We start from the raw sequence: 13586 nt of genomic DNA, 5'->3' as shown, positions 1-13586 counted from the left end.
TAAGTAAAATCTAAAAAAATAAATAAATTTATTTTTAAAAAATAACTTCTTCTTTTTTTTTTTTTTTTTTTTTTACTTCTGGAGAAGATGGAGGTGTAGGTAGACACACTGTACCTCCTCACACAACCAAAATAAGGACAACAAAAATTTAGAAACAAAAAACAACCAAAAACCATTTACTGACAGAAAATTGAACTGTATGGAAGTCTGACGACCATGGAGTTAAAGTAGACACATTCATCCAGACTGGTAGGAGGGGCAGAGAGGGGTTGCGGCAAAAAACTGGTGGCTGGTGGACCCTGGGCAGCAGGCAGAACCCAGCGTGGCTGGGGGTTTTGGAGGGCTGTGGCGCACAAGGCGGATTGCAAACTGGGCAGTCCTACATTCATGTGTAGATAAACCAGGTGAAACAACTGGGGAGCAAGACAGACTGCAAAACCCAGGGTCCCAGGGCAGGGAAATAAAGCCTCAAACCACTGATTGAAAACACCTGTGGGGATTGAGGTGCAGCGGGAGAAACTCCCAGCCTCACAGGAGAGTTCGTTGGAGAGACCCACAAGGTCCTAGAATGTACACAAGCCCACCCAAACGGGAATCAGCATGAGAAAGGCCCAGTTTGCTTGGGGGAAGTGGTGGAAGGAACTGAAATCCTATGGAGAGTGGAGTAGGCACCATTGTTCCCTATTGGACCCCTCCCCCACACACAGCATCACAACCCAGCAAAGTGGGTTACCCCCGTCCTGGTGAACACCTAAGGGTCCGCCCCTCACTGTGTAACAGGAGCATCAAGACAAAAAACATGGCCCAAATGAAACAACAGATCAAAGCTCCAGAAAGAATACAACTAAGTGATCAAGAGATAGCCAACCTATCAGATGCACAGTGCAAAGTACTGGTGATCAGAATGCTCACAGGATTGAATATGGTCACAAACTAGATGAAAAAATGAAGGCTGAGCTAAATGAAATGAGGGAAAATGCACAGGGAACCAATAGTGATGGGAAGAAAACTGGAACTCAAATCAATGGAGTGGACCAGAAAAAAGAAAGAAACAACCAAACAGAAAATAATGAAGAAACAAGAATTCAGAAAAATGAGGAGAGGCTTAGGAACCTCCAGGAAATTTTTAAATGTTCCAAATTCCAAATTAATAGGGGTACCAGAAGGAGAAGAGGAAGAGCAACAAGTGGAAAAGTTATTTGAACAAATAATAAAAGAGAACTTCCCCAATCTGGCAAAGGAAATAGACTTCCAGGAAGTCCAGGAAGCTCAGAGAGTCCCAAGGAAGGTGGACCCAAGGAGGAACACACTAAGACACATCATCATTACATTAGCCAAGATTAAAATGAAGGAGAGAATTCTAGAAGCAGCAAGAGATAAGGAGACGGTTACCTACAAAGGAGTTCCCATCAGACTGTCAGCTGATTTCTCAAAAGAGACCTTATAGGCAAGAGAGGGCTGGAAAGAAGTATTCCAAGTCATAAAAGGCAAAGACCTACATCCAAGATTGCTCTATCCAGCAAAGCTTTCATTTAGAATGGAAGGACAGATAAAGTGCTTCTCGGATAAGGTCAAGTTCAAGGAGTTCATCATCACCAAGCCCTTATTACATGAAATGTTAAAGCGACTTACCTAAGAAAAAGAAGATAAAAAACATGAACAGTAAAATGACAGCAAACTCATAAGTATTAACAACCACACCTAAAACAAAAACAAAAACAAAAGCAAACACCTAGAACAGGAACAGAACCACAGAAATGAAGATCACATGGAGGGTTATCAACAGGGGAATGGGAGGGAGAGGAAAAGGTACAGAGAATAAGTAGTGTGAATAGTAAGTAGAAAATAGACAGATGGAGAACAAGAATAGTATGGGAAATGTAGAAGCCAAAGAACTTATATGTATGACACATGGACATGAACTAAAGGAGGAAAGGAGGGGTTGTGCAGGGTGGCAGGGAATGAAGGGGAGAAAATGGGACAACTGTAATAGCATAATCAATAAAATATATTTTAAAAAGAAATAACTTTTTAAACTATTTTTCATTAGTTTATTTCATAAGAAATAACTTCTCAGTTCAGTTACATCTTCAGGCTCCACTTGTAATTCTCATTCTCTTGCTGTTTCTACCACAGCTGCAGTTACTCCACTGAAGTCTTGAACCCCTCAAAGTCATTCATGAGTATGGAATCAAATTGCTCCAGACTCTTGTTAATGTTGCTATTTTGACCTTTTCTCATAACGTATGAAGGTTCTTGTCAGTATCTAAAATGGTGAATTGTTTCCAGAAAGTTTTCAGTTAACTTCGCTTAGATCCATCAGAGGAATCACAATCTGTGGCAGCTATAGCCTTATGAAATGTACTTCTTAAATAATTATTCCTTGATTCCTGGGATGCAGAGTGGATGCTGTGTTAGCAAGCATGAAAACAATAGCATTGATCTCACTGCATATCTCCATCAGAGCTCTTAGGTGACCAGGTGTACTGTCAATGAGCAGAAATATTTTGTAAAGACTCTTTTTTTTAATTGTATTTAATAATTGTTCAAGTACAGTTTTCTGTCTTTTCCTCCCATCCCAGGCCCCCCCGTAGTGGTCCCCACCTCCCTCCCATTCCCCCACCCTCGCCTTAGTTTTTGTCCATGTGTCCTTTATGCTTGTTCCTGTGAATCCTTCTCCTTTTCCCCTGAAATTCTCTCCCCACTCCCCTCTGGTCCCTGTCAGCCTGTTCTGTATTTCAGTGTCTTTGGTTATATTTTGCTTGCTTGTTTGTTTTGTTGTTTAGGTTCCTGTTAAAGGTGAGATCACATGATATTTGTCTTTCACTGCCTGGCTTATTTCACTCGGCATAATACTTTCCAGTTCCATCCAAGCTGTTGCAAAGGGTAGTAGCTCCTTCTTTCTTTGTGCTGCATAGAATTCCATTGTGTAAATGTACCATAGTTTTTTAATCCATTCATTTACTGAAAAGACTTTTTTTCTGAGCAGTAGGTTTCAACAGTAAAATTGGGCTTAAAAAAATCAGTAAACAATGCTGTAAACATATGTGTTGTCATCCAGGCTTTGTTGTTTGCTTTATGGGGCTCAGATAGAGTACATTTAGCATAATTCTTAGGGGGTCTTAAGATTTTCAGATAGTAAATGAGCATTGTCACTGGCTTCATTAGCCGCTAACAAGAGAATCAATCAGCCGCTCCTTCAAAGCTTTGACACCAGGCATTGACTTCTTTCTAGCTAGGAAAGTCCTAGATTGCATCTTTTTCCAATATAAGGCTGTTTTGTCTACATTGAAAATCTGCTGTTTGCGTAGCCACCTTCGTTAATTATGTTATCTAGCTATTCCGGATAACTTGCAATGTCTACATCAGCACTTATTGCTACATCTTGTACTTTTATGTCTTAAAGATGGATTCTTTCCTTAAATATCATGAACCAACCTACCAGCTTCAAACTTTTCCTCTGTAGCTTTCTCACTTTGCTCAGCCTTTATAGACTTGAAGAGAGTTGGGGCCTTGCTCTGGAGTACGCTTTGGCTTAAGGAATGTTTGTCTGGCTTGATCCTCTATCCAGACCACTAACACTTCCTGCATATTAGCAATGAGAATGTTTCCCTTTCTTATCACTGGTGTGTTTACTGGAGTAGCTCTTTTAATTTCCTTTGAGAACTTTTCCTTTGCGTTCACATTTTGGTTAATTGTTTGGTTCAAGAAGCCTAGCTTTTACCTTCCCTCTGCTTTTGATCTGTCTCAGCTTTTGACATGCTTTCCTCAATAAGCTGAATCATTTCTAGCTTTTGATTTAAAGTGAGAGAGTGTGGTTCTTCCTTTCACTTGAACATTTTGAGGCCATTGTGTAGTTATCAATTGGCCTAATTTCAGTATTGTTTGCCTTAGAGATTAGGGAGGTCTCAGAAGAGGGACAAAATGGGGAAATGGCTGTTTGGTGGAGCAGTCAACACACAACATTAATGTGTTAAGTTTACTATGTTATGTGGGTTCATTTCATGGCACCCCCAAACAGTTACAATAGTAACATCAAAGATCACTGATCACAGATCACCATACCAAATACAATAATAATGAAAGGGTTTGAAATACTGTGAGACTTACCAAAATGTGGCACAAAGTGAGCAAACGCTGTTGGAAAAGTGGGCTGAGGGACTTCCTTGGAACAAGGTTACTACAGACCTTCACTTTGTACAAAAAATGCAGTATCTGCAAAGCACAATAAAGTGAAACCCCATAAAATGAGGTTTGCCTATGGTATTTGTCTATAATTATTACTATTTAGAGCAACAATAGTTGACCTTTTTCATCTCATGGCACACAAACTAATTACTAAACTTCTGTGGCACACCAAAAATGTTGTATTTTTTGCCTGTCTGACAAAAAATAGGTATACTTTTGATTTATTCACACTGGATGGCTAATGTTGTGTTGGCTGTTGTCAGTTTATTTCATAACCTAAGGGAAAAGAAGTCAGTGTCCCTGACTAGATAGTCAGGTATTGCATGTTTTAAAAATTCTTGCAGCACACAGGTTTCATATTGCTTATTTAGAGTGAATTTTTACATTAGGCTTTCTAATGAAGTTCCATAAGTAGTAGTGATTTAGCAGTCATGTATTTCTCATACTGAGCATGAGCATGCGACATCATTTCACATGTTCTAAACCTCTGTGCTCCATTTTCTCATCTCTGCTTCTAGGGTGGAGTTCCCCCACAGCCACGGGCCGCGCACACCTGTGCAGTTCTTGGAAATAAGGGCTATATCTTTGGTGGACGTGTTTTGGTTAGTATTTTCAGTGGAAATAACCTTTTATGTCTAATGCTTCTTATAAAACTTATTCTCTGAATTTGTAGAACAACTGAACATTCAAATAATTTAGAGATTATGGTGCTATGCAATAACTTCTATCTTCTATTCCCAAACAATCCACACATGAACAATCACAGATGATTATAAATGATATTTTAATGAGGAGAATATTTTACTGTAGTGTATTATTAGAAAAGTTTAATTTGTTATCATCTAAATCCTGGTGGTTTAAACTCATTTACATGTTTCCCTCTCGACACATTAATTTGGTAGCTCTATTTTAATTTTATTAATGCTTAGTATTGTTCCCCAATATATAAACTTATGATGTTAAGTAAAATAGAGATAATCTACTTATAATATAAACTTATTTAAACAAAATTTTACCTTTTGAAAATTGTAAAACACTGACCAGTTTAACGCACTTTTATTCTAGCAAACTAGGATGAATGATTTGCACTACCTGAACTTGGATACCTGGACTTGGTCTGGCAGGTAAGTATGTAATTTGTTTGTTTTTACCTATAGGCATTTCTCTGTGTGTATATGGGTGCACCATAGTCCAAATTTTGGTCTCTAAAACTGAACTATTATTTTTTTTCCTTCAGATTATATGTCTAAGCAAGGAATATATATAGATTTAAATAGAGTTTGTTTTTTAACTGAACTATATAAAACATGAGAATACTAGCTGTTGAAAGTTGATTATGTAAAAGTACTGGTTTTATACTATGTATACCTGAAGACTGGTCAGTAGAAGTGAAGTAACTTTAATGTGGTCATCACAGGTGAGCAGATATGGAGTGGATAGAAGTCAGATTTTATTTATGGCCCATAATTTATGACTGTATTTAATAGTAGAATACATATATTTAGCCATCGATTTAGCTGTTCATATAATAAGATGAACTCAGAACTAGGTCTGATTCCAAAGTATAAATGCTGTTAAAAATAAAAGCACAAAAGTGGGAAAAGAAAATGTAGCAGATTATCTTTTTTTTAAGCTAAGAAGTTCTCTTTATTTTTAAAGATTGTATTTATTTATTTATTAATTTATTAATTTATTAATTTATTTATTTATTTTTAGAGAGAGGGGAAGGGAGGGAGAAAGAAAGGGAAAGAAACATCACTGTGTGGTTGCCTCTTGCACACCCCATACCTGGGAACCCAGCCTGCAACCCAGGCATGTGCCCTGACTGGGAATCAAACCAACTGCTCTTTGGTTCACAGGCAGGTGCTCAGTCTACTGAGCCACCACCAGCCTGGGTGCATATCATCTTTAAAATCTCAGTATGGAGAAGGCTTTTCTGAAAACGATTTAAACCCCAAATTCTTAAATTAAAAGATAGGTTAATAAAACTACTTAATAATTCATTATTTCTATGTAGAAAATATACCACAAAAAGTTAAAAGGCAAATTGGAAAATGTAAACAAAAAATATAAACTAGAAGTAGTATTTATGGTACTTCTTTTTTTTTATGTTTGTTTGACCTACACAGTATTTTTTTATTTTATTTTGAATTTTTCTTAATTATTTTTATATTTTAATTACAGTTTACATTTATTATTATTTTGTATTGGTTTCAGGTGTTCCACATAGTATTTGGACAATCATATACTTTACACAATATTTATAATATTTTTAACAAAGAGGGCTAAGAGCCACAAGAAGTAAGTCAGTAAGAAAAAGAAATAATCCAATAGGAAAGTGGACAAAGAACATGCATAAGCAACCTGTAGAAGAAGTACAAATAGACAAAATTATTTTTTAAGTGTTCAACTTCATAGATTATTAAAGAAATAGAAATACAACTAGTTTTCACTTATCAGATAAAAGCAGTTACAAATGATAAGTGCTTGCCAGGTTGCAACAACATAGTTAGTGGAAGTACTGGTACAAATTTTCCATAATTAGTGGAAAATTGGTACAAATTTTCTGAAAGGTATTCCGATAATATGTCTAAAATATAAATTTCTGCACCAATCCAGAATTTCTCCAAAGACAAGAATTGAACAAGTATATCTGTGTGTGTGTGTGTGTGTGTGTGTGTGTGTACACACAAAGATGTTTTCTGCAACATCATTTATAAAAACAAAAATTCGAGGTCAGCCTTCATGGCCACAAGTAGGGATTGCTTAAATTATGGCACATTTGCCCAAAAGGCTGAGATGCTTCCATTACCAAAGGTAACTACTTCATGGAAATATTCTACAACATACTAGTTGAATGAAAAAAATTACAGAATGGAATATATGATCCCATTGATGTATTTTAATATTTCTGTGTACATTAGAGTCTGGAAAGATATGTACCAAGTTGTTATTTCTTATTGCTTGAGGACAGGATTGTATAACTCTCATTAAAATATTTTTGTGGCCCTGGCTGATGTGGCTCAGTGGATTGAGCACCTGCCTGTGAAGCAAAGGGTTGTTGGTTTGATTCCCAGTCAGAGCACATACCTGGGTTGCAGGCTGGGTTCACAGGTGCAGGGCGTGCAAGAGGCAACCACACAGTACTGTTTCTTTTCCTTTCTTTCTCCCTCCCTTTGCCTCTCTAAAAAAATAAATTAAATTAAAAAATATTTCTGTGGCTGTTGAATGTTTTCTAACCAAAATATTTTTATAGTCAATAAAAAATATTTCCAGTTTGGAAAAAAATTATATTTTCTACAAATGGCCTGTGTCATTCTGCAGCATTCCAGAATGCTGGGGAATGGTGCCTTCTTACTCTCTAAGTTAGTTAAATCACTTTTGTGCTTATGTTTTTATTTGTGTTTCTGTCTTTTAAGGAATAAAAACAGCATTTGTTTGAAATTTTTAGAGTTTTTTCCCCTGGATATGAAATGGCTTGTATGCTTTTATTTTGAAGCTAGAGTGGTTAGAATTTTCAGATGAAGATAATGTTTTGAGAAATTGTACAATAAATTGACCAAAGTAGAAAAAACAGCAAAATCCCATAATATCATTGAGGAAATCTGCTGAAAACAAAAAATTAAACATGAAACAACAGCTAAGGGTTATAGACATGAAAATAATTATGTTGAAAAACTTGAAGTTTTACTGATTACTAACAAGAATGATTCTGAGTATGCATTGTGAATTATCTAGGAATTAATTTTTAAACTGTGTTCTGTGACCAGATAAAATAGTAAGTGGAAAGATTGTTTAAACTCAACTAAGAATTTTAGAATGTTGTATTATTTGTTAACATATTTTACTTATTTATTTTTAGATAGGGGAAGGGTGGGAGAAAGAGGGAAACATCAATGTGTGGTTGCCTCTTGCATTTCCCCTAGTGGGGACCTGGCCTGCAACCCAGGCATGTGCCCTTAACTGGGAATCAAGCCAGCAACCCCTTGGTTTGCAGGCCACTGCTCAATCCACTGAGCCACACTAGCCAGGGTGAATTTAAGAATGTTTTATAAATCTTACATTGGTGGGATTTTAGTAATCCCACCTGCATAAAATTTTCAACTAGTGAGAGCAGTTTTTCCCTTTAAGAGCTGAAGTGATTGAAAACCTTTTATTTTAACTAACACAAGACTTGGATTTTTATATTTTTCTTTTGCCACAGGATTTCAATTAATGGAGAAAACCCTAAACAACGATCATGGCATACTTTAACACCAATAGCTGATGATAAGCTTTTCCTGTTTGGTGGACTAAGTGCGGACAATATTCCATTAAGTAAGTAAATTCATATTCAGCCTACAGTTATTACCTCACTTTTTTCTTTTTTAAACTTTTTTCAAAACATTATTCTTCATTCTTTATTTTTATATTTTTAATTGAATTTATTGGGGTGACTGATTCACAAAACCATACAGGTTTCAATTGTACAACTCAGTAAAACACCACCTGCAGACTGCATCCTGAGCCCATTCTCCCAAGCAAAGTCTCTTTTCTTCCCCATTTTCTTCCTCTTTTCCCACCTCAACTTAGCCCCTTAACCTCTGTCACCACACTGCTGTGTGTGTCTGTGTGTTCCATATGTTTTTTTGGCAAATCCCTTCACCTCCTTTCATCGGGTCCCCCCACACCCCTCCCCTCTGACAGCCGTCAGTCTGTTCCATGTGTCCATGCTTCTGTTTCTATTTTATTCACCCGTTTATTACATTCATTAGATGTCACATACAAGTGAGATCATACGGTATTTGTCTTTCTCTGACTGGTTTATTTCCTTAGCATAATAATCTCCAGGTCCCCCCAGGCTGTTGCAAATAAGATTTCCTTCCTTTTTACAGCTGCATAGCATTCCATTGTATAAGTGTACCACAGCATTTTATCCACTCATCTACTGATCCAATCTGGGGCTATTGGGGCACTGGGGCTATTTCCAGATCTTAGCTATTGTAAATAATGCTGCAGTAAACATAGAGGTAAATAGATTTTTTAAATTAGTGTTTCTGGATTTTTAGACTATATTTTTAGAAGTGGGATTGCTGGGTCAAAAGGCAGTTCCATTTTTAAATTTTTGAGGAAACTGCACTGTCTGTGGCTACATCAGTCTGCGTTCCTATCAACAGTGCAACAGTGCGTTCCTTTTCTCCACATCCTTGCCAGCACCTGTTTGTTGTTTTTTTGATGCTTGCCATTCTGGCAGGTGTGAAATGATATCTCATTGTGGTTAATTTGCATCTCTCTGATAATTAGTGATGTTGAGCATTTTGTCATATAGATTGGCCATCTGTTTGTCCTCTTAAGAGAAATGTCTATTCATATTCTTTGCCCATTTTTAACTGGGTTGTTTGTCTTCTTGGTGTTGAGTTGTATAAGTTCTTTATATATTTTGGAAATTAACCCCTTATCAAATGTATCATTGGCAAATATGTTCTTCCATTCAGTGGGTTCTTTTTCATTTTGTTGATGGTTTTTTTGTTGTGCAAAAATTTTTTAGTTTGATGGAGTCCATTTATTTATTTTCTTTGTTTTCCCTTCCCCATGGAGGTATATTGGCAAAAATATTGCTCCAAGAGATGTCTGAAATTTTACTGCCTATGTTTTCTTGTAGGATTTTTATAATTTTGTGACTTATATTAAGTCTTTTATCCACTTGAGTTTCTTTTAGTGCTTGCTGTAAATTGATGGTCTAGTTTCTTTTTTTTAAATCTATTGTTGTTCAGTTTAGTTGTCCCACCTTTTTCCCTATTGCTCACCTCTACCCTGCCACAAACCGCTCCCACTGTCAATCCCCTCCCCCATTGTCTGTGCCTCTGAGTCCTCTATTCATGTTCCTTTGCTTGCCTTTTCCTCTTCTTTCCCCCCATTAAATACCTTCTAGGTACCCTCTGGTCACTGTCAGTTTGTTCTTCATTTCCATGTCCCTGGTTCTATTCTGCTCATTTGTTTGTTTTGTTGATAAGGTTCCACATATAAGAGAGATCATATGGTATTTGTCTTTCTCTGCCTGCTTATTTCACTTAGCATGATGCTCTCCAGTTCCATCCATGCTGTCATGAAGGGTAGGCATTCCTTCTTTCTTTCTGGTGCATAGTGTGGAAATGTACCACAGTTTTTTTATCCACTCACTTATTGGTGGGCACTTAGGCTGTTTCCAGCACTTGACTATTGTAAATAACAATGCTGTGAACATTGGAGTGCATAGGTTCTTTTGAATCAGTATTTCAGGATTCTTAGGGTATAGTCCCAGCAGTAGGATCACTGGATTGAAAGGCCCTTCCATCCTCAGTTTATTGAAAGTACCACATTGTTTTCCACAGTGGCTGCACCAGTCTGCATTCCCAGCAACAGTACACTAGGGTTCCCTTTTCTCCACAACCTTGCCAGCACTTGTTGTTTGTTGGTTTATTAATGATGGCCATTCTGACCAGTGTGAAATGGTATCTCATTGTGATTTTAATTTGCATCTCTCTGATGGCTAGTGATGTTGAACATTTTTTCATGTGTCTGTGGGTCCTCTGTGTTTCCTCCTTGGAGAAGTATCTGTTCAGGTCCTTTGCCCATTTTTTAATTGGATTGTTTGTCTTCCTGGTGTGGAGTTGTGTGAGTTCTTTGTATATTTTGGAGATCAAACCTTTGTCTGAGGTATCAGTGGCAAATACATTTTTCCATATGGTTGGTTCCCTTTCCATTTTGTTGCTGTTTTCTTTGAGCTGTGCAGAAGCTTTTTATTTTGATATAGTCCCATTTGTTTATTCTTCTCTTTATATCCTTTGCCCTAAAGGATGTATTGGTGAGAATATTGCTGCATGGGATATCAGAAATTTTTCTGTCTATGTTTTCCTCCAGGACTTTTTTGGTGTCACAATTTACATTTAAGCCTTTATCCATCTTGAGTGTGTTTTGGTGTGTGGTGTAAGTTGGTGGTCAAGTTTCATTTTTTTTTTTTTGCACGTACTTGCCCAGATCTCCCAACACCATTTATTGAAGAGGCTATTTTTACCCCATTGTATGTTCCTGTCCCTTTTGTCAAATATTAACTCACCATATTGACATAGGTTTCTTTCTGGGCTCTCTGTTCTGTTCCATTGATCTCTGTGTCTGTTCTTATGTCAGTACCAAACTTTTGATTACAGTGGCTTTGTATTAGAAAGGAAAGTATATTTCCTTGTTAATATAGTTTGACATCATTTGATGCCTCCTGCTTTGTTCTTCTTTCTCAAAATTGCTGAGGCTCTTTGGGATCATTTATGGTTCCATATAAATTTTTGAAATATTTGTTCTACATCTGTGAAATATATCATTGGTATATTGACAGGGATTGTGCTGAATCTATAGGTTGTTTTGGGTGGTATGGAGATTTTAATGATGTACTTCTTCCAATCCATGAACAGTGCATGTGCTTTTGTTTGTTTGTATCTTCCTTCATTCCTTCTTTAGTGTTCTGTAGTTTTCTGAGAACAGGTCTTTTACTTCCTTAGTTAAGTTTATTCCTAAGAATTTTATTCTTCTTGTTGCCTTAGTAAATGGAATTTTTCTCCTAATTACTGTTTCTGACATTTCATTGTTGGTGTACAAAAATGCCTTTGATTTTTGAATGTTGACTTTGCATCCTGTGGTTTTGCCAAATTCATTTATTAGGTTGAGAATTTTTTTGGTGGAGTCTGTAGGGTTTTCTGTGTATACTATCATATCACCTGCAAACAGTGACAGTTTTACTTCTCCTTTCCAATTTGGATGCCTTTTATTTCCTTTTCTTGTCTGATTGCTGTGGCCAGGACTTCCAATACTTTGTTGAATGGAAGTGGTGAAAGTGGACACCCTATCTTGTGCCTGATCTTAGTGGGAAAGCTTTTAGTTTTTGCCCATTGAGTTTGATGTTGGCTGTAGGTTTCTCATATCTGGCCTTTATTATGCTGAGGAATGCTCCCTGTATTCCTACTTTGCTGAGTGTTTTTTATCATAAATGGGTGCTGTTTTTATCAAAGGCTTTTTCAGCATCTATTGATATGATCATGTCAGTATTGTTTTTCATATTGTTTGTACATGTATTACATTTATTGGTTTGCATATATTATACCAATCTTGCATCCCTGGGATGAATCCCACTTGGTCATGGTGTATGATCTTTTTAACATATTGCTGGATCCAGTTTGCCAATAGTTTGTTGAGAATTTTAGCATCTATGTTCTTCAGCGATATTGGCCTGTAGTTTTCTTTTCTTTGTTGTGTCTTTATCCGGTGTTGGAATTAGGATAATACTGGCCTCATAAAAAGAGTTTGGGAATCATCTCTCTTCTTGGATTTTTTTGGAGTAGTTTGAGAATAATTGGGGTTAGCTCTTCTCTAAATGTTTGGTAAAATTCTCCTGTGAATACTTCCGGTGCAGAGCTTTGTGTGCCAGTGGTTTGTTGATTCTGCTTCGATTTCATTAATTGATATTGGTCTGTTCAGGCTTTGCATTTCTTCTTGACTCCCATTCTTCCTGTAAGGTCTTTGAACATCCTTATAACCATTGTTTTAAAATCTACATCTGGTATTTTGGTGGCTTCCATTTCATTTAATAATTTCTCTGGGGATTTCTCTTATTGTTTCATTTGGGTCATATTTCTTCTTCTCTTTGTTTTGTCTTTGTGCATTAGGTAGATCTCTTAGACTCCCAGACTTGTTATAATGGCTTTTTGATGAAGGTATCTGGTTGGGTTCAGTAGCCCAATCTTCTAGATCACCTGATCTCCACAGTCCAGGAATGTTCCTTGTGGGTTATGTGCACCTTCCTGTTGTGTTTGAGTCTTGAATGCTGTTGGCCCTTTCATGGCTGGAGTAACCCTTCAGGATGGTTTAGTAGAAAGATAAACCTTGATCACCACATATGAGGTGATGTCCAGGGGCCACCCCACCAAGGTAGAGTTATTTCTAGCAGAATCTGGTGCCTGGCGAAATCCCCGTTTGGGTGTGCCTCTGTGTGACTGGTGGGGTCTAGCTTTGGTGCGGTCTAAAATGCACTGCTGGTTGTGTTGCTTCTGGGTCCACTTGGGCAGGGTTCAGGTACAGGTCAATGTCAGACATTGTATGTAATTGGCCTAGTGCTACCTGTTTGGAGCTACCACACTGTTCACTCTTTGTGCCTGCATCTGCTGGCCTTTGGTGTGCATGCAAGGGCCCAATTCGTGTATGTGGTTGGATTTTTCCTGCTTGGCACTGGGGGCAGATTTGTAAAAGAACCTAGACTTCCTGAGGTCTGCCTGCACTTGTTGGCTTCTCCACCTCCTGCTGAGGTTGCCTGGTCCTTCAGAGCTTTCAGAAGAAAGACTATAGAGTAGGCCCAAGCTGGGTGCAATCCACAGACCCTTCCACAGGTTGCGAGC

The 13586-nt window shown here is 37.5% G+C and overlaps 1 protein-coding gene across 4 annotated transcripts in view; it reads left to right on the top strand.

The window, feature by feature from the left end:
- KLHDC1 (kelch domain containing 1) overlaps positions 1–13586 on the top strand; it is an 81191-nt gene that overhangs the window by 42821 nt on the left and 24784 nt on the right. For all 4 annotated transcript variants that reach the window (XM_053656882.1, XM_053656880.1, XM_053656879.1 and 1 more), the window contains exons 7-9: positions 4707–4790; positions 5254–5312; positions 8393–8505. In XM_053656882.1, the coding sequence (XP_053512857.1) occupies positions 4707–4790; positions 5254–5312; positions 8393–8505 (256 nt within the window). The remainder of the gene's footprint in view (positions 1–4706; positions 4791–5253; positions 5313–8392; positions 8506–13586) is intronic.

Source organism: Artibeus jamaicensis, unplaced genomic scaffold (assembly GCF_021234435.1).
Source record: "Artibeus jamaicensis isolate MK-2021 breed Jamaican fruit bat unplaced genomic scaffold, CSHL_Jam_final scaffold_286, whole genome shotgun sequence".
NCBI lineage: Eukaryota > Metazoa > Chordata > Mammalia > Chiroptera > Phyllostomidae > Artibeus > Artibeus jamaicensis.
This window is presented reverse-complemented; position numbering and strand designations above follow the sequence as displayed.